The sequence below is a fragment of the Trachemys scripta genome, chromosome 10, assembly GCF_013100865.1.
Source record: "Trachemys scripta elegans isolate TJP31775 chromosome 10, CAS_Tse_1.0, whole genome shotgun sequence".
In the NCBI taxonomy this organism is placed as follows: Eukaryota; Metazoa; Chordata; order Testudines; family Emydidae; genus Trachemys; species Trachemys scripta.
Genome location: NC_048307.1, coordinates 9805913 through 9827876, shown reverse-complemented (window position 1 = coordinate 9827876; position 21964 = coordinate 9805913). Strand labels below are relative to the sequence as shown.

Sequence of the window (21964 nt, the reverse complement as noted above, 5' to 3'; positions counted from 1 at the left end):
GCCCTGCCCAACCGAACCCCCCCCCCCCAAAACCAAAAAACCCTGAGCGCCCCCCGCCACCCCAAGATTGGCCGCCCCTTACCAGGTGCCGCCCCAAGCACGTGCTTGGTCGGCTGGTGCCTGGAGCCAGCCTTGCTTATAATGGGAAGAACTAAAGACCATCACAAACCTCACCACTTTTCTTTCACCTGGCATTTGCTAATATAAGCACATAGCAACAGGTATAGATATATTAAAAACAACAATCCACCTCCTGCCCACACACACACACACAACCAAACCAGTACACTCCACTGTGCCTCTCCCTCTGGGGAGAAGAGGAGAGAACAAACAATGCTTGAAAGATGTTAGTCAGACGGCTGAACTCACTTCTGGAAGGTGCTCAGATACTATGGTAATGAGGGTGGCATAAGAACCTACATAGAATGAAAGAGAACTCAGCTGCAGCCTTAACGATTTGAGGGGCCAGCAGGGTCAAGGTGAGGAGTAGCTTCATTTGCTGTGAGGATGGAGTTTCCGTGCAGACTAAGTAGTCTTTGTGGCTTAAATATGTACATACATTCTCTCATAGTGCAAAGTACTATAGGGTCACGTCACAATAAATAGTCAGGGCAGCACCAGCCTCTTCCCTGTGTGGGAGCTGGGATGGGCCTTAGCCCCCCTCACCATGATGCCTGCTTCTCTCCATGGGCTCCAGCCCCTGCTCCTCCCCCCTCCCCCCGAGGTCTCTCCCCATGGCCCCATCAGAGGCCAGAAGCCAAAGCCGGGCAGTGCTCGCAGCCAGTAAGAGTTGCCTTGGCAGGGGGACCCAGCTCTGGGGCTGGCAGAGCCATCAGGGTCCGGGGCTCTCTACAGTTGCTCTCCAGGACTCCGAGGGCTCTCTCAGCCCCAGAGTTGTGTCCCCGCTGCCGAGGTGACTCTTATCGGGCTCCGGGGAGTAGCAAGTGTAGGGAGCCCTGGACCCTCCACCTGCCCTGGATGGCATGCCCTGGCAGGTGGGGACATAGGCCTGGGGCTGCTCTTGGGCATCCCTGCCCAGACTTACTTCTCCGCTGCTGCTCCACTGCTCTCTCCACTCTGCCTTCAGAGCTGGGTGGCTGGAGAGTGGCAGCTGCTACGGGATGGCAGGGGGGCCTAAGGCAAATTTTGGGGTGGCTACAACTCCCCCCACATCCCCACCAGCACCGCCCCTGTGAATAGAACCCAGAACACAAGAATCATTGGCCAGCAAACGTCCTCCGCGTTTCGCTGTCTTCACACAGCCTTGAGAGGCGCGCCATACCGCATCCCGTCCAGTCAGCCACATTGTCAAACCACACTTTCTGTGGGCATCCCCAGTACCTGGCACCAGATCCTGAAAAACTTACTGTGGCAATCTTCCTCTGCTCATCAGACCCAGTGTCTTGCAAACTCACGTTTTCTTCTTTGGCTTAAATGGAGAAATGCTGTTAGAAGATACTGTACATTACCATTATGTGAAACATGAAGGGCTTCAGATCCAAACCATAACTATGCTTTCCAAAGCCATTAAGGTGGCTAGTCACCCAATTATTGCTAGAGGACATAACATGTTTGTATGTGAGAACAAAGAACTATATAGCACACAGTGTCACTGAATAATGCATTCATTTGGTGTGTTCAAGACGAAAAGTCATTACTCTTTCTCCAATCTATGAACCAAAAGGTGCTTGTGGACAGCCCAATACTCTGTTAATAACACCATATTTGAGACTCTGGTTTGGCCCTTTATTCCTAAGGTGTCAGGAAATGAGACTCCTATAGACACAGCCCACAGTGGGTGGTGGGGAAGGGTGTAGCAGTTCTTGGCATGCGTGACTCATGGGAGGGACACAAAGGGGGACACCAGCTAAAGGGGGGCATGTGACCCACCATGTGACCCTAGCACGTGACTCCTCCCTGCCCCCAGCCTGGGTCCCTGCGCCCTCCTCATCCCACATTACCAGAGGGGGGAGCTCTGTCCTCCTACTGCACAGGATACTGATTTCAGGCAAAAAGAGGGTGGCCCCACACCAACAACTCCTCCAGCGTGGCTGTACTGCCCCCAGCCCTTCCACGTAGCTGCGTCTCCTGGGGTCTGTACAGCCCGGCCAGAGGACAGGGCTGGTGGCTTGAGGCGGTACCAGTACAGCCATGCCAGACGAGCTGCCAGCGTGGGGTGCTGGCTCCTGGGAGCGGCAGTCCCACATTCTGCTCCATTCGCCGCTGCAGTTCCCAGGAGAGCCCTGCCGTTCAGTTCAGTGCTAAACAGAACCGCAGGGCTCTCCTGGGAACCGCAGAAGCAAAAGGAGCAGAACATGGGGCCACCTGGTGGCCCCACACCAGCAGCTCCTCCGGTGCAGCTGTACTGGTACCAGCCCCAGCCCTGTCCTCCGGCGGGGCTGCACAGACTCCAGGAGATGCAGTTGCATGGAAGGGCTGGGGGCAGGGGGAGGGCAGTGCAGCCCCGCCAGAGGAACTGTTGGTGGCCCTACATTCTGCCCCTTTTGCTGTTGCGGTTCCCTGCTGACTGTGCCCACCCCCACCAGGCATCTAGAGAGGGGCATGTGACCCTATTGACCCTCCCAGGCATTGCCTTTGGGTCTTGGGGTACCCAAGGCTATGGGTCATCTTGTTACCTCCTGCCTCTAGCAAGAGGGAGTCTTGCCAGTGAGAGCTGGGTGTTAGCTCCCCAACACCACCAGCCTATGCCAGCCCTGTCTTTGCCTTGCAGGTTAAGATTTTTAAGAGCAGGTTAGACAAACACCTGTCAGGAATGGTCTAGATAATACCTAGTCCTGCCATGAGTGCAGGGGACTGGATAGATGACGTCTTGAGGTCTCTTCCAGTTCTATGATTCTATGTCCCTGACTCCCCTTAGATCATTCCCCTGTGATATCCAGCTCCTGACACTGGCTCCTCACAGAAATCCCAGATCCTCTGCCCCCAAAGGAAGTGTCCTCCGTTTACTGGTTTTACTGTAAATCATCACTCCTGTATCACACACAGGACTTGTGAGCACTTGTAATAAAACAAAAGAAAGTTGATTTAAGAAAGAATAGAGATTCCACTACAAACAAGAGAGAATGATAGAAACAAATGGTTATAATATAAAACAAAATCATAAAACACGGACTAAGGCCACACGGTTACCTTTCCCATCTAATGAAGTAGGTTTTCCCCTTCTGAGTTCAGCCTGTTGCAGAGCTGGCTTGCTTCTCAGGAACTAGGATCCAATCGTTCATGAAACACTCCTGCTCAACAAGATGTCTCCGCAGTGAAAGAATGCAGTGTCTTTTTCCACCCTGTGACACGTTGAGTGGATCTTTTACCTTTATTCCCGGACAGGGCAATCCCCTGTCTGTTATAATGTTTCTTTTTACCTACAAGTCCTGTCGATTGTTTGCAGCTGTCTTTGATGGTTTTCCATTTACTGTTCTAGGATGGAGCAAAGGTAGGCAACTGAACCTTGCATTAATTACATCATCTGCTGATCAGGGAGAGGTGACATATCCCTCCCGCTTGAATGGGCCATCAATGAGACTAACTTTTACCCCAAGCCCATAAGGCATAGTTTCAATAAACCTTCAGAGTTACAAACGCCTCAGGAATGGAGGTTGTTTGTAACTCTGAACAAAACACTATGGTTCTTTCAAACATTTACAACTGAACATTGCCTTAATACAGCTTTGAAACTTTACTATGCAGAAGAAAAATGCTGCTTTTAACCATCTTAAATTAAGTGAAACAGAGACAGGAACAGTTTACTTACCTTGTCAAATCTTTTTTTAAACTTTCCCTTTATTTTTTAGTAGTTTACATTTAACCCAGTATTGTATTGCACAGTATTTGCTTTTTTTCCCCTCTGCTGCCTAATTGTGTTCCAATTTAGTTCCAAATGAGTTGTGTGGTTGACCAGTCAGTTCACACTATGCTTCATTGATAAATACCATGAAAGTGATGTTTGAGGCAGGAGTTGCTTGTAAAGAACAGTGAACCCTTTGTCCGTTGGCACCAATGGGTCTCTGCATCACAAAGGATTTGCCATTGTGTTGCTCTACAAGTTGTTCTACAGATGACTATGTAGGGAACAGTCCGGCTATGGCAGAAATATGAACTAGCTGATGTAACAGTATTTTCCATCTTTAATGTCTGAAATACAGAAATGGTGCTGACTGATGTGATAGGAATCCCATCCATTTTCCTTAGTCTGAGAGACAGCCCTCTTGACATAGGGTATTAAGGGAGTGAGAGGAAACTGAGGAAGGTCAGAAGGATTCTAAGGTTTCCCCTCTACTCCAGAAGTTGGCTTTTATACCAACACTCTTTAGTATTTAATGTATGGTTTTATACTTCATTTTACACTGGCTTTGGTTTGTTAGTTTTATCCTGTAGCCCTGACCCTCCTAGCAAGTGTGTCTGGGATGATGAGGTGAAGGAGGGATCCTTTCATTCAGGAGGATGAAGGGAAAAGAGCAGAAAGGAATCATTTTAAAATGTATATTCTGCTGTGACTGAATGGTGCACATGTATTCTAATTTCCCTTTGATTTTGATAGGAGAAAAGATTACATGTAAAGATTGCAGCTGTTTTAGCTCCCCCTAGTGACACTTTGAGCTGTACTAATCCCTAGCAAATGAAATTTTCAAAGATCAAAGACAGGATGGATTTTGAAGCTTGGGTCTGTAATTAACAGTCATTTAATTGAATGATATAGTATTCAGTATTGCCATCTGCAAGAAATTGAAAATCATGATTTGGACCCCCCAAAAGCCATGAGATTTAAACAATATATATGTCGTATTTTTTAGTCTTCTGATTTGTGAGCTCCTCCTGCCCATCCCCAGTGCATGTGCGTGCATGTGTGTGTGACAATTAGTGTTGACACTCTCCCAAATATATTGGGTAAAGTGATTTTGGTCGGTGTTGTAGGAGCTCTCACCCCCACATCTGCCTATCCCCTACCATCAGTTCTGTCCCCCCAGCCTCTCCCTCAGTTCAGCCGCATCCCATCAGTTCAACCCCTCCCACTCCATTGTTCCCACCCCCTCAGTTCAGACCTCTCCCAGTCACCCCATCAGTTCAGCCCCTCTCAGTTCAGCCTCCTGCCCATCTTCACCAGTGCTCCTCCTGGGTTTCTACACACACACACACACACACCAGGCCTGGGGGCTGCTGCAGGGTTCCCTCTCCCCATTTCAGGTCTGTGGGGGGCAGCTCCAGGGGCTCCTTCCTGTCTGCCCCTTCCCTGGCCAGGAGCTGCAGTGGGGAGGAGCAGAGGTGCCAAGTAGGGTGACCAGATGTCCCGATTTTATAGGGACAGTCCTGATATTTGGGGCTTTTTCTTATATAGGCTCCTATTACCCCCCACCCCCGTCCCAATTTTTCACACTTGCTGTCTGGTCACCCTAGTGCCAAGGAGCAGAGGTGAGCAGAGAGACTCTGCTGGCTTGCAGCAAGGATGAACTTCAGGAGGAGGCTGGAACTTCTCGCGGCATTGTGAGCCGGCTTCAGCCCCCATCACTCTCAGAAAAATGGCAAGAGTTGGCAACACTGATTACTAGGAACATTTCCTACATTCTTAAATTCTGGCTATTCTCATGCTTTGCTAACTTCCCTGACAGGGTCTCTGAGATACCCTAACTGCCTCTAGAGGGAGCTAAAACCACCTGTTTTCAATGACATTCTTGAGTAGAGAAATCCATATATTGGCTTACAAGGTAAAGCAGGTCAATACTGTGGAAGCTGGGACCCTTTCCTGGTTGATACAGACAGACCCACACATGGATGATACAATATATATTTGGATAACAGCTCTCACATCTCCGTGATACCAAACAGACCTGGACACCTATCCTGATGAAGAGCTGCACAGCCTCTCCTTAATAGAAATATATATGCACCCCTTATATACCCATAAGCATGTGAAGTCTGTGGACCTTATTCTACTCTCACTCCTACTGGTTATACACCACTGCAACACTACTGACTTCAGCAGAGTATTAGAGAGACAAGGTATGTGAGGTAATATCTTTTATTGAACCAACCTTGATGAAAGAGACAAGCTTTCAAGCTTACACCTTGCTCTTCAACCTGAAGAAGAGGTCTTTGTAAGTTTGAAAGCTTGTGTCTTTCACCAACAGAAGTTGGTCCAATAAAAGATAATCCCTCACCCACCTTGTCTCTGTAATATCCTGGGACCAAACCGGCTACAACATCACTACATTCAGTGGACTGTAACAAGTTGACACTGTTTGCATGAAACACCCCACTCTGTTAGCAGATGTTGATGCTGCTAATAAATATTAAACAAATGCTGCTGACTCACTGATGTAGGTGACTCATTACCCCATCTGGATATAAAGGTAGTGGGAGTGGTCCTCTACAAAGACAGGAACTAGGATGTGGGATGAGCAGGGAGAATTGGGGAGGCAGGCAAGCCTGAGGAGAAGACTTGAACAGAACTTTGTTAATTTCTTGGTTAATAAAGCCAGACCCCGGGAAGGATGTGAGTTTTGACTCCCCACAAGGATAGACTTTGTTTAAAAGCAGATCAGAAAAGGCACCTTCTCCCATGGCGTTATCCTAATTTATCCTAATTTATCCTGGTGTAGAAAGGGAGAGGAGAATCGGGCCAGTATGTTCACACAATGTCAAACACCCAGCAGTGTCTTTGCCGTATATTCTTGCATACTTGAACAACCTTCAGTACATCCTTGGGGCTGAATTCTGAATTGTGCTCTCAGTGGAGCTGACTGTACTCTCATTTACACAAGTTTCACACTGATTTAACTCCACTGACTTTAGTGGAGTTAATCCTAATTTACATTGATGCAACTGAGAACGGATTTTGGCCTTTGGGTTTAACCCTGTCTATTCATTTGTAGATACCTAATGTTTGTAAGACTGTTATTGTTCCTCCCAAGCATACTGCTGACATCAAAGGAGAAAAACAAAGAGAAAAAGAATAAGATACGTTTTATTCTTTCCCTTCCATCCGTTTCCCATCTGCTCTGTGCCAGGTCTGGAGATAGTTCGATTGTTCCATAGGAGGTGTTCCTTTTGGTCCGGACTATATGCAGCCTTTTGACTGACAGCCCCTTTGGCCAATGAGATAATCACTTTTAGTTCTTTATTAAGGAAGTAGAATCACATGTTTCAGCAACAGCAGAAAAAGGTACACCCTGTCTTTGTGGAGTGAAAGTAGTTCCTTGCGAAAATGCATATACAATGTTTGTGATTATTTGTGCCCAGTACTACTACATGAGTCACTCAGGCGTTTGCTCCGGGCATTATAATCATAGTAACTTGTGATTCCCCCAGGCAATAACTGACCCCTTAAGATATGTGTTTACAGATGACTCAGTGGAAACTGCGATGCCCACTTTAAAAGATCAGTGAGCATTCAGGAGAGAGAACATAGCAGCCCCACCTTAAATGGAAATGGAAGGCATTGAGAGGGGAAGGAGTTGGTGGAAGAAAATTACCTCTGCTTGACTCACCCTCTATTTTACAAAGGGTCTTAACAAACTAATCATATTTGTTGGATTTTTGTTGAGAAATGATTGCCCTTAAATCTGGGGCTGTGGGAATTCTATTCCACTTCTGGTCCTGTTTCATCTGTTATCCAAAAGCTTTCTAATATAAACTTGATCTACAGTACAATGAACATGATCTCAGTCTCTCTCTCTCTCTGTACACACGCTCAGAACATACGTGTTTTTAACTCAAAACATTGCGGGACACACTTCCTGGTACCACTAAAACAGCTGGGGACATTGTATTTACTTATTATTTAGAGCAGCTTTTACTTACTTTTTTTCATGCTTTCTGTGTCCTATAAAAATGCATTAGAAGAGCAAAGACTGTATCTGCATATTCTTCAAGTGCAGAATACAAAGGAGGGGACTGGCTTGGTCACAGGCCAGGATGCTGAAGCTACAGCAGATGCTCTAGGGTCCCAAACACTCTTCTCCCCAGGGTACATTCTCTTCCTACTCAAACCCCTGCCTAGGAGTGTATGCATGTCTATATTATTACATATATAAAATTAATATTGAACTTGTGTACTTAGAGGGACATCGCCACATAATTTAGTCCCGAAATGTGATCTACCTCAAAATAGCTAGAATTGGTTGGAGAACATCCTCTAGATTCTGAACGTATGTTTCTAAAGGATCCCATTCTGTCCGTGAAAAACTGCTTCATCTCTGGCTGTTTCTATAACACAAACTAACTAATCATCCTAGTTACACAGCTATGGTAATAGCGTCAGTTGTTGCTGGAGGAGACCCAATAAATAGTATGACATACCACACCTTCATTCCACAAAGGTGCCAGCTTTGATTGCCCAGTAAAAAATTTTCCCAAGAACTATCTTGGTGCTGTCTCCCATGCTGCCCCTTATGCATGGGAGGAGCTACTGGAACATTTGAAAAGCTGTCTCTTTGTCCTCCTTTAATTTACCTCCTTAAAACCTTCCTCTGTTGTGATGCCTGCAAAAACTCCACAATAATTAGGCATCTGGTATGCTGAGACCACTGCTTATCATGCTGATCTCTGTCATCTCATAGCTTCCTTGTGCTCCTGCCCCTTTGTCTGGGTTTTTTTTTAATCCACCTGTTCTCTGCAGTCTTATATTGTAAAACCTTTAGGAAAGTGGATATCTTTTTATTATATGTTTGTACAATTCGTAACACAATGGGATCCTGACTTCTAGATGTTAGTGTAATACAAATAATGATTAGAGGGGAATAAAAGCGGCCAGGTTAATTTCAAGCTCTTGTTGAAGAACAGAAAAAAATAAATAACGCTCACTTGATAAAAAAGGATCAGATGTGTTAGCAAAATAGAAACACAGAATTGTTTGAAACTTGTGGACTCAAAGAGAATTATATTAAATAGCATGCTGCAGTCCATCTTTGTTTCATTGCATCCCTCCCCTTGACTTTTATATGAGTGTTTTCTGTTTAAAAAGCAAACTCCTGAGGGCAAAGTTTTTGTCCTACACTTGTCTGTAAATTGCATAGCATAATATTGACATTATATAAACAATAATAAAATCAGTAGAGAGAAATTCTCAGCTACCCACAAATATCACAGACACAACAGTAGCAGCAGGGTGCATTTCATAAAGAAAGTTATTATGTTTAAACAATAAATCACAAGGATTTGTAGCCTATGGAGTGCTACAAAGCATCATAGCAACTGTCACTAAGAAAAGAAATGAAAGGCCAACTGCAACATCATATTGGTGAGAAGTTCCACATGCCACACAGCCTTGAGAGGTAACACCCCACACTAACAAGAAGTAATGCTGGGCTACATATGCAACTATGTTTTGTTGTGGTGTTGTTGGGTTTTTTTTTTTTTGTAATTCTCCCATCATTCGAGTAGATTGTAAAGCCAAAAGGGACCACTGTAATCATATATCTAGTCTGACATCCTGTATAACACAGGCAATAGGGCTTTTCTCAATTAATTGCTGTTTGAACTAATGCAGAGCTTTTAGAAAAACATCCAATCTTCTTCTAAAAATTGCCACTGATGGAGAATCTACCACAACCCTGGGTAAATTGTTCCAATGATTAATTGCTTTCATTGTTTAAAAAAAAAAAAAAAAAAGTGCTCCCCATCTCCAGTCTTAATTTGTCTGACTTTAACTTCCGGTCATTGGATCTTGTTGTATCTTCATCTACTAGATAGAAGAGATTATCAAATTGTTGTTCCCCGTGTAGGTACTTTAAACTGTGATCAAGTCACCCCTTAACCTTCTCTTTGGTAAGCTAAATCGAGAGACTCAAGGAGCTCGATGGCTGCAAGGCATGTTTTCCAATCCTATAATCATTCTTATGGCTCTTCTCTGAACACTGTGCAATTTATCAACCTCCTTCTTGAACGGTGGACACCAGAACTGGACATAGTGTTCCAGTAGCATTCGCACTAGTGCTAAATACAGAGGTAATATGACCTCCCTACTTCTAGTCAATAGTCCCTGTTTATTTGTCCAAGGATCATATTAGACCTTTTGGCCACAGTGTCACACTAGAAACTCATGCTGAGCTAATTACCCGCCATGACCCTCAAGTCTTTTTCAGAGTCACTTCTTCCAAGGATGGAGTCCCCCATCCCGTAAGTATGGCCTACATTCCTGGTACCTAGATGTATAAATTTACATTTGGCCATATTAAAACACATATTGTTTGCTTGCTTCCAGTTTACCAAATGATCCAAATCTCTCTGGATCAGTGACCTGTTCTCTTCATTATTTACTGCTCCCCTAAGTTTTGTGTCATGTGCAAACTTTATCAGTCATTATTTAATGTTTTCTGACAGGCGATTGATAAAAATGTTAAATAGCAGAGAGTCAAGAACTGATCCCTGCGGGACAGTACTGGAAACACACCTGCTCGATGATTCCTCATTTACAGTTGCATTTTGAGATCTGTCAGTTAGCCACTTTTTAATCCACTTAATGTGTGCCATGTTCATTTTATATCAGTCTATTTTTTATCAAAATATAATTCAGACTTATAATATAAGTCACATGCCTAACAGGAGTTTAAGTATATTGCATCAACAGTGTTACCTTTATCAACCAAACTTGTAATCTCATCAAAAAAGATACCAAGTTAGTTTGACAGGACCTATTTTCCATAAACCCCTGTTGATTGGCATTACTTATATTACCCACCTTTAATTCTTCATTAACTGAGTCCTGTATTAGCTATTCCGTTATTTTCCCCAGGATTGATGTCAGGCTGACCAGTCTATTTACCCAGCGTGTCCTCTTTACCCTTTTTAAGCACTGGCACATCATTCGCTTTCTTCTAGTTGTCTGGAGCTTCCCCAGCGTTCCAAAAATTACTGACAATCAGTGTTAATGGCCCAGTGCAACTCTATCAGTGCTAACAATACAGGAAACTCTATTGTAGCCCGGCCACTGAGTATTTTAACCACCATGTTATCTAAAGGTGATTGGCACTTGCAGCTCCCGTTGACTTTGCTGTGGGCCAAAAATTAGGCCACTTACATTTTAGGTGTCCAAATATAAATGTAGGTGTCAAACTTTAGGCATCCATGTTAGTAAATTTTGGCTCTAGCTTTCACCTTTTTGTGTCTCCATGTGGTATTGTTGATTTGCTGGCCTTGTGTGATTCTGTTGGCCTCATCCCAATCCATAATTAGTATTATTATTGTATTAATCAATTATACAATCTGCTCATTCAACTCCTTACTCTGTCTCTGTGTTGCTGAGCGAGTCTTTAAAGGCAGCAGCCTCAAGGTGAACTGAAATCCTATTCAAAAAATAAGCGCTTGCAAAAAGCTACTTGAGATCCCAAAACAGAATACATGTGGAGACTTAGAAATGACAACTAAATACATTTTTCAGAGGAATTGAAATGCTTTTTACTGGCCAAGTGCTGGGTTCAGGCCCTCAGGGTTCTGTGTCTCTCCTGATAAAGTTGATAATGTCACTAACACCTAAACCAATGTCAGGGATGCAGTTCCCATTCTGCTTTATGTTTTAGTGAGACCAGCAGCTATGAAAAACACAGAGTCCTGAAATCTTGAACTGAATTCCTAGAAGGTAAAAGGCCTTTCAGCTCACCTTTAAAATGTGTTTGCTTGTACTGGTAAAATCTGCCCATGCATTCAGTGAAGGTTTTGGGGTCTCAAACAGGAGTGATTTTAGGGCTGTGTTTCATTCTTTTTTAAACATTTCACTTCGCCCAGAGCATCAGGCATGTGTAGCACTATTCTGCTGTCCCTGTTTATTTCAACAGGAAATCTGTGCATGTAGGGCAGGGGTCGGCAACGTTCGGCACGCGGCTCGCCAGGGTAAGCACCCTAGCAAGCCGGCCCAGTTTATTTACCTGCTGACGCGGCAGGTTCTGCCGATCGCGGCCCCCACTGGCCATGGTTCGCCATCCCGGGCCAATGGGGGCAGCGAGAAGCGGCGCAAGCGAGGGATGTGCTGGCCATGGCTTCCCGCCGCCCCCATTGGCCCAGGACGGCGAACCACGGCCAATAGGGGCCGCGATCGGCCAAACCTGCCGCATCAGCAGGTACATAAACTGGCCCGGCCCGCTAGGGTGCTTATCCTGGCAAGCCGCATGCCAAACGTTGCCGACCCCTGATGTAGGGAGAGCGAAGCATCAGAGTTTGAAAGTTGGACAGCGAGACAGACTCATATGGCACCAAACCAAACATAATTTGCATGACATCAGGATTCTGGGGCTGTAAATAGGAGAGTCGGGGTGGCATGATCACTGGCATTTTTAAGCGTGTTGTCTAGACATGCTCTGAAAAGAGTTCTATGACACGGTTAAAATGACAGGAGTCTGTGTATGCTGTTGTTTGCAGCATTGGAGCTGCACTGGTTCTAGCCCAGCACTGGGAATTTGAAGAAGAATGCTAGTGTAGATGCAGCCTCAAAGTACAATCTCTCTGTCAGTACAAGACATCCAGTTGTGTCACTACATAGGAAAAAGTAGATTGTAAAACTGATCCGTTTTTCTCTGTGGTTATGCATATTTCTGTTTTCCCCAATTTGTCATCATCCCCAGACCTCAAAGATGTATTTGCAGGGTTTCTATTGTATGAGATGCTTGGTTGTGTGCTCTGATGTGTGGTATAAAGCCCTCCGCATCTGAGAGTTTCAGGTCTAAGGTAGCAACATGAAGTTGAACTGAACATAGCCATCAGGTGAGCTTGCTGCTATGTTCACATCACCAGTGAAATCTAGAAGAGGGGTTGGATTGCAGAGCAGCAATTGGATGAGTTTGCTTGATTAAACAAGCCCAGCTTGTGTTTTATTTACACCCATTCTCACCTCCTGCATTTGACGCATCCAACTGGAAAAAAGAGGCTAAAAAATAATAATAAGCAAACAGTTTTAACTGAACACCGGGATAATGACCCTGCTCAGTTTTGCCTTTCACGTTTTAATTGTACAACAATAATTTTGCAGTAGGGTTGCCGATGGCAAACATGCAAAAGACATTAACTGTATTTATGTTTTGGATTATTAATGTGGCTGTTAAAATTCCTCCAGTTAGTTTTGATTGAATTGTTTTTTGTAGGTTTTTGTGCGATTCTGTCGTTTAATGGAGCGGTAAATAAGAATTTCTGATAATGAGCCCAAGCATCTGTCACAACAACCTGGTGCTGGTTATTAACATTTCCATTAACGGCAGGGTGGGCAGTGATAATATGGAAACCACACAGTTAGAACAAAATAAATAGTTGGTGTCAGGCTGAGTGGGTGTTAATTACTATTTTATTTTATAACCCTGGAAGGCGGGGGGGTAGAGGGAGAGTCTGACTTATGAAGGTCATTCTCTCTAAAGAAAGAGCTCTCTAGAGGCACAGATAACCAGGGCTATCTTACTTGGGTGGTGAATATTTTATCACATCTGTTTACAATCTATAAATGGGCAGGGAGCTCAGACACTGTGGGCAAAGGCTGCAGTACCATCTGCTCATGAACAAGGAGAAGGTAGGAGTGGTATTGTTTTATGCCCTGCCCTCTACTTCCCATTTTGGGAACTCAAACAGGACATGTTTCGACATCTTTTCTGTATCAAGAACATGTGCTGTTTGTTAAGAGCTGCCATAGGCTAAGACAGCGGATCTAGAAAACAGACCATCCATGCCAGTCACTTGGGAAGATGTTCCACTTCCCCTGAGGTGGATCACAGCAAAGGGAAAAGATTGTGTGACCCCAGATGCGCACAAAGAGGAGAGATTAGTTTTCTGGTATGGTGCAATGCAAAGAAGGAGAAATGGCAAGCATGTGAATAAATTACACATTCAGGCAGAAAGAGACAAAATTCCAGTCTGTGTTTATGTTTGAAGATACAATGAAATCAAAACTAAAAAGTATCAGAATCCATTTACTGTATAGAAAATATGACTTTAATTGGTTTGTTTCTAAAGTGCTCTGGAGATAATTGTAGAGACCCTAGCCACGCTCCTCTTGCTTTTTGTGTTTGCAGCCCCAATTGTCTAAGCCTCACGGCAGCAAACTCCAATAGCATATACAGGACATTATGGTGACTCTTGCTAAGGAGAAAGATTGGGGAAACCTGAGTTACTTCTCTATATGTTTATCTTCACCAATTGGCCATTCAGGAAAGCAAAGTCACCGTTGAACATTTGCCTTTGAATCTTAGATGAACACAAATAAGGAGATTTTTCTCTGCCATTTTCTTCTTAAAGAACTGCCTGCTGAATTGAGTATACTCAGCTGGTCTGTATGGGACAGAGAACACCGCCACCTCCAAGAGGCACAACTGATTCTCATTCCACACGCACTGCAAGTGTTTATCTGAGACTTCTCTGGGGTGTAAGATGGATTTAAAGCTGATTCTGTTTCTTAGCTCACTTATGGCATAAACAAAGCGACTAACCTGGTCACTCCATAAATGGAAAAGTACAACTTGGATATCAGTTTAGTTCTGCTTGTCACTATTAATTCTCCTTATTTCCTTATCTGACTCTCTCTCTCTCTCTAGCACCAGCAATGGCCCCACAGAACATCCAAGTAAATGCCCTTTCTGCGAGCCAGCTAGAGATCACCTGGGACCCACCTCCTGTCGACAGCCAAAATGGGAACATACAAGGCTACAAGGCAATACCTCGTTCCTACTGCTTTCATTATCTTACTTGGCTTCAGAATTACCTTTGCTGCACGAGGCAGACTAAAGCAATGCTCAGGCTACAGTAATGACCCTGGCATCATGTCCCAAAACCAGAGGGAGAGAGTATGAGACAGAGACAAAGAGAAAGGGGTATTAATGTTCAATGGAAATTCAGTGCATACAGAGAGTGGGGGAGCTCAGAGTATGCAGGCAACATGTCTGTTCCAAATACCAAAGGCACAGGAAAAGTCAGAGTGGGAACTGACAGCTGTTATGAGCCATCAGGAAATGGATAACTTTCTCCAAGCTGTAAGAATGAGCCATGTCAGATTTCAGAGAGTTTATTTCATTTCCTTATCTTTAACAAAATTAAACAGTAGTATTTATTGCACTTGGTTTGCGGAGACACAAGGCATGTGGCAGAACCATCTTGTTTTGTCTCTCCAGATGGGAGCGGACCCTTTGAGAGTGAAAGTGGGCAAGCCTACAAACGCTGGAGGCTGGCTTGAGTTCGGTGTCTGGCTCTGCCTTTCTCCGTGTATCTAGGTCTGCAAGTGAAGGAAAGCTGAGCTAGTGAGAGAGAATAATCTGGCATTACTTCTTGGCAGTAGCAAGCAATGTTATATATCAATTTATGTATATTCCCTCTTGTATGGGTATAGATAGTTCTAATAGCTTAGCTTGTAGAGTCAAGGTAGACTCTTCGCTCAGCCTGACTTTATGCCCTGACCTGTTGTATAGTTGTCACTTCTAGGCCTGTCCACAAGCAGTGCTACCAATGGCTCTGGAGGTAGCCTACTGGAATCCTCATCTCTGGAGTTTAAATTGTATGGTTTCAGGATCAGAATTACATGGGAGAAAAGGGGGGTGGAGGGGAAGTACCTACATGAAAGCTAAAGAGAGACTTTTTCACTCTCTCCAGTAAGTTGTTAGAAGTTGGGCAGAAGACAACCTGAAAGATTAAAGGGTTTGCGATAAACACTTAATGGTAATGCTTTTGTGCTGGTACTTCTCAAAGGAGGTGGAGCTGTGTCTGAGACCAAGGAATTTCTTGTGTAGTTTGTAGCCATACCAGAGTGGGGGGGGATAGCTCAGTGGTTTAATCATTGGCCTACTAAAGCCAGGGTTGTGAGCTCAATCCTTGAGGGGGCCACTTAGGGATCTGGGGCAAAATCAGTACTTGGTCCTGCTAATGAAGGCAGGGGGCTGGACTTGATGATCTTTTTGGGGTCCCTTCTAGTTCTATGAGATAGGTATATCTCCATATAAAATATAATGCCAGCACTAAGGGGCAACTCAAACCTGAGAATGGTTTGGTACCTGGCCAATTATTGCTGTGTTCTGGAAGATCTTATATAATGTCATTAGGCCATATCACATTGTCTGTACTCTATTTTAAAAGACCTTTCTCAGAAAACTCTCTTTGAACCCAAGGGGAGTTTTCCTTTGTAAAAATAAAATAAGGACTTCAGGATTGGGAAAGAGTGAATAATACTATTATACCCAATAACTGAATGGTCCAAAATGAAAACTGCCAACATCTTACTGATCATGGGGAAACAAGAGTACCTGTTTTACAGCGTCCATCACATTGAGGCTGTAATCTGAGTTCAGGATTGACTTCAACATCTCTCTGTTCTTAACAGATTTATTACTGGGAGATGGACATCCAGAATGACACTGAGAAAGTAAAGGTCCTTTTCCTCCCAGAGACAACAGTTCGGCTGAAAAATCTGACCAGCCACACCAAATACATGGTCTGCATATCTGCCTTCAATGCAGCCGGGGATGGACCAAGAAGCAGCCCCAGGCAGGGCAGGACACACCAGGCTGGTATGAGATTATTTTCCTTTTCAAACCACAGTTTAACCTGTTTAGTGATTATGATCATATAACTGTTCATTCTGTGTGTGTCTAAGGAAACAAAATACAGAGCTATAGGATGGTTGTATTTTACATCTGATTGTTGGATAAATTATTACATTGTATTGTTATGGTTAGGCAAATATTTTGGATCAAATTAGGGTCAACCCTTTGGAAAGGGATTTCAGAATTGAAGCTGCAATATGAACTAGAACAGGCTGGGATAGCAATAGAATCTCTGTCACAAACTGATCCAACAAAAGGTTATGGTCCTGATTCTGATCTTACCATCTAAATTAGAAGTAACTCAGTTGAAGAGAGTAGAGTTACACTGATAAAACCATGCGAGAGAAGAATCATAGAATATCAGGGTTGGAAGGGACCTCAGAAGGTCATCTAGTCCAATCCACTGCTCAAAGCAAGACCAATCCCCCTCTTTTTGTTTTTTTGTTTTTATTGGGCCCCTGGCATTATGTACAACCACAGTAAGTAATATCTGTGCTGGAGATGCTGATCCCAGGAGAACACATATTCTATGGATGTTCCCTAGTCATTAAGTTCTTTGAGAGAGTGTGCACCAACAGCAGACTCCTTCTTAATGTCTTTCTGCCTCTGCACCTTCACTTTTTTGTCACTGGGGAAGACTGTACAATGCCCTCTGGGTTTCTTTGGGTCTCATTACTAGCCAAGAAACTGATATTCTGCAATGGGAGTCTACATCCCCATCCAAAACTGAAGATTGTTGCACAGGGTTGAGAATGAAATTCACCCCAGTGCAGAGAGCGCACACAAGGCACCATGCACCATTTAAACCCTCAGGGCCGGGCTGGCCTTGCTCCACCACGCAGTGGCAAAGGTCTGCAGCAGGCAGCACACAGTAACAGTCCCTATGCTCTGGGATAACAGAAAATGCCATCCATGTGCACAAGATTTGCAGGCCAACAACTCCATATCAGAAGTTTGGCTGCTTAGTCAAAGTGAGACCCAAGCGTGAAAGCATGGGAACGCTGATGTATGCACATAAGCTGGGGATTTGCATGCACACATACAAACCCAGGGCCAGCGCAACCCATTAAGTGACCTAGGGCACTACAATTTGGGGGGCGGCAACCGCGGTGGTATTTCGGCGGCGGGACCTTCCGCTGCCTCTGTGGGGGGCAGCATTGCGGGACGGGACCTTCCGCCGCCTAGGGTGGCAGAAAAGCTGGCGGCGCTCCTGTACAAACCGTATACTTGAGTACAGACCGACCTGCACATGCACTTTGGGCATATTGTGTGTTCAGTTTACATACAGCCACTTAACCACTTGGACCTGAAGCCCTAAACTTTTGATGTTTTTCCTTGACTCATTTTTATGTCTTACACTCCCCAAAAAGTTGTAGAAAAGGCATTCTTACCATCCTGGTGATGCAGTCATTTGGAAATGAAGCTCTCCACTGTTCTCTTATGTCATTCCTTCTACATCTTTGTCATTTCCTCCTCTTATCCTGTTTAATTTCAGTTTTGCCATTTAGTGTCTGCTGATTTTAGAACACTTTGTATTTCCAATCGATTACAGGAAGACCTGATACTGTCGATAAATCCTGTTCTCATCTTATTTCCTTTAGATTCATCCTGGGTAATAAATACTGTTTCATAATATGTATATGAGGTTAAATATTCCTTCTGCAGTTGAGTGTCTTTGTAATCCTTTCAGCTCCCGGTGCTCCTAGCTTCCTGGCATTCTCAGAAATCACTTGCACTACACTCAATGTGTCTTGGGGAGAGCCGACGGCAGCCAATGGAATCCTGCAGGGTTATCGAGTGGTGTATGAGCCCTTGGCACCCATCCAGGGTAAGTAAGCCCCAAAGAACCTATATATTCAGGCTAGCGGGAAAAAACACCATCATGTCTTTTATCTCTGTCCAGCTTCCCATTCTTCTCCATGGAGTTTCTACATGTAGCTGTGACAATTTAGGAAAAGTGGCGGTACTCTTTATGAAATCGTTGTGAGTTTATGAACTCTCTGTATGTATCTTTACCAACCTGCAAAATCCATTTTGAACGCAGGGCTAGTTGCCTCTCTGTCGTCTCTTTAGGTATGTCTATGCTGCGCACTAAGCCCAGGCTCGACTCAGGTTTGAGCCCAAGCACCCCTTTCATCCACACATAAATCAATCTGGATGTCAAATCAATTGGGTCAGCGAGCACTGAGGACCTTGATCCTAGGGCCCTGCTAGGAAGGTGGGTCACAGGCCAAGTGCCTCTGGCTCTTGGGTCTAGTCCCTGTCATTTTGTAGCTCAAACTGCAGACCTGAATCAGCAGATCTGCATAGTGCAGTAATGATGTGTTAGCACGGCTGTGAGACCTGAGTTCGGTGATGGTAAGCCCAGGTTTACATTGCAGTGCAGATGCTCGAGCACAGACTTGGAATCACTGAGTTCACTTACTATTTTTATTATTTTATTGCAAGTATTATTTTGCTATAAATTTCTCCTGTTTTATTAAAGAGAGAGTAATGCTGTGTTTGGGTCCCGTGCACAGTCTGTCTGTTTTGTATACTACACCTGATCGTGTGCTCCTGAGAGAGTTAAACCAGAACCCAGAAGGTCTCTCACCTTTGGTGAGATTCAGGGAGAAGGTGTGTTTAAGCTGTGGGGGAGCTGCAGGGCCTGCTCTGGTTCCAGGGACTCGGCAGTGGATTTCATGGTCTAAACTCTCAGGAGTGGGTGTTTGATAGAAAATAGGCACCCTGAGAGTATGCCTAGGGACACCAAGACAAAGACAGTGTTCAGAGCTCTGTTCAGATTCCAGAGGCTGAAGACACATGGGATCCAATGGCTATGTCCCCTCACAGCAGTCTGGTGAGTGGCCACGAGGGGGTGCCTGACTAAAGCTGTGACAGTAGCCATGTGGACACAGGTGGCTGGGGCAACTGGGGGTGTTCCTGCTTTGCTAAAACTGCTCTGTAAGCTATATAACTGTGGAATACAGCTTTTTTCCATCTCTCTCATTCCCCTGCAAAGATGTATTCAGCGTGTTCTTGAGTGGCTTGAAAAGCCACTACCCTGCCATTGTTACTCTCTGTGGCAGAATAGGAAACTCAACATATTAGTGTCCTGATTGTCTCCCTGCGCTTCATCCCAAAACTGCAGCGTAGGCCTTGCCACAGAATACCCCTCACTGAGTCCCATTTGTGTTCCTGCTGGTAAACTATATCATTTGTATCATAAAACAAGGGTCGTATTGGCATCATGTATGTTCGTTTTCAGTGGTACCATGACCACTTTAGAAGAGGAGAATGGCAGAGATTTAGTTGTATCTGTGTGTTTATACTGAGTTTTCAAATAGCATTTTTAAGCCAGGACTAGATATAATCCCACCTGACAACAATATGACAGTCACAAATGCGTTATTAATTTGCCAAAAGATCAGCAGAGAAGGAACTGGCAATCTCTCTGAAAACAAATGTAAAATCATTCTAAAGATGAGTTAGAAAAGATTAAAAAGTTTAGGGAGGGAGTTATTAATATTTTTTATATTCCTAATAAATTTCCAGTAGTTCAATAGGATGTCTAGCTTTGGCAGAGTGACAGCGGGTCGAGTAATTTCAACCATTGCCAATCCATTTTAAACTTCTTTCAGAAGAAATAAGGATATCAATCACTAGCATTTGTTTCTGCTGTAAGGAATAAAGGATTTCTTACTAGCTGACTTTCCATGTCTTGTGCATGGGGAAAGTCATACTCAGAAATGAAAGCAGGAGAATAAAAGCACTTTTACCCTTTATTGCTAGTAGAGTTACAGCATGAAGAGCTAATGCAGAATGGATGCATAATTCTGACCAGGAAATGGGGACGGGACATAAAGGACATTCACATACTTTGGAGTTTTCCTGCTTCTTATTCTCTCATACATTAAACTTAAAGGGAATCCATCTTTTATGTGGAAATATTAGTGTTTCAAGTATTCTTGTCCGGTACTGAAATAATCCTTTCATGAAAGCAGTTGGGCTTTCTAAGCAATCAACCAAATGTCATGCTTCAGCATATAATCTGATTGCTTGTAGGGCCAGGAAGGAATTTCCCCCTTCCCTGCCCAACATCTACAGATTTGCACAGTTGGCAGCTGCATTACATGTGAAGGGATTGCCTTCTTCTGAAGCATCAGATTCTGGCTTCTGCTGGAGACAGGATATCGGACTATATTGATTACTGGTATGGCAAAAACTATGTGTCTGATCAGTTGCTGGTGATGGATGTCAGGGTAATGAGATATTATGCAGCTACCATTCCTGTGTACAGCGAAGAAGCACAAACTTGATGAACCTTCATGAAAAATATACCTGCTAAAAATTTCTAGAGCTATCCAAGTATTTAACCAGTTCAGAGGCCCTTGAATGAGCAATTCACAGAGTTCAGAGTTGCCCTCAGGATTCCAGCAAACTGGGATGGGTAAAGTCTAAGCTAAAAGCACCACCTAAAAGGTGGTCATCAGGGACCCACTTCATGTGCAGCTGGATGCTAGAGAGAACAGAAGGAGCTGCAAAGAGGACTGCAGCCTCAAATCCCCTTGATCCATCGGAACCCATTCCTTGTAGATGTGTTGTCCTCCTTTCGCTCACAGTTGGCCAAGAAAGAGAAGTTCATGCTCCAGTTTTGGAGAGCCCTTTGCTGAAAATAAAAAGAAATGTGTGATGTGTGAGTCTGGGTACTCTGTTTCACAGTGTATCTGTAAAAATACTCTCTGGATTATCCTGAACTTCTGTTTCAGTATTTGTTGACTTCCCTTTTAACTAGTTGGCATGGATGGCAATTACAATGTAGGGGGGGACAAGGAAAAATGAGACTCCAGTGTCACCCTCTCATCTCCATATTTGATAGCAATAAATAATTTCCCCTTCCTCTGTTCTACTTCTCAGATCCCTCTCTCTCCTTGTGCATCTAGTTTAACCCACTCACCCTTATCTTCACCATTTTCTGCTCTTCCCTACCATGTCTGTTTGTGCTGTCTTCCCCTTCTCGGGCTGCCCCACTTATACCCTGAATGCTACCAAATCCTCCTCCCTAAATCTGTTTTCTTTGTCTCCTCTTCCAACTCAGGATTTTGTGCCTTTTCTCGTAGGACTTGGAACAACCTGTCTCTTACTGTGCTCTAAGCACCATTTAAAACCTTCTTCCTACAGTGTCTTCTCTAGTGCTGTCTTCTCCCGATCATTCACATTTAGACATTTATAATGTTATGTTTTACCAATAACTGACAACAAAACTACCCTGGAGCCTTTTTTCACAGTTTAAGGGGGGGAGTGGGGGAAAAGCTTGTTTGAAATTTCCGAGGTTCTTGCTTTTCAGCGTTTTGTTGGATTATGTCTCCACATTTGTCACTGAGAAATTAAATAATATACCTAGATACGGAGAGAGAAGTTTTGCAGCTTAGAGCTTTTTCTCCTTTAAATAAGAAAGGATTCTTTGAATAGGA

The 21964-nt window shown here is 44.1% G+C and overlaps 1 protein-coding gene across 2 annotated transcripts in view; it reads left to right on the top strand.

The window, feature by feature from the left end:
- SDK1 (sidekick cell adhesion molecule 1) overlaps positions 1-21964 on the top strand; it is a 646617-nt gene that overhangs the window by 590564 nt on the left and 34089 nt on the right. For both annotated transcript variants that reach the window (XM_034784003.1, XM_034784002.1), the window contains 3 exons: positions 14517-14632; positions 16289-16475; positions 18202-18339. In XM_034784003.1, coding sequence (XP_034639894.1) covers positions 14517-14632; positions 16289-16475; positions 18202-18339 — 441 coding nt within the window. The remainder of the gene's footprint in view (positions 1-14516; positions 14633-16288; positions 16476-18201; positions 18340-21964) is intronic.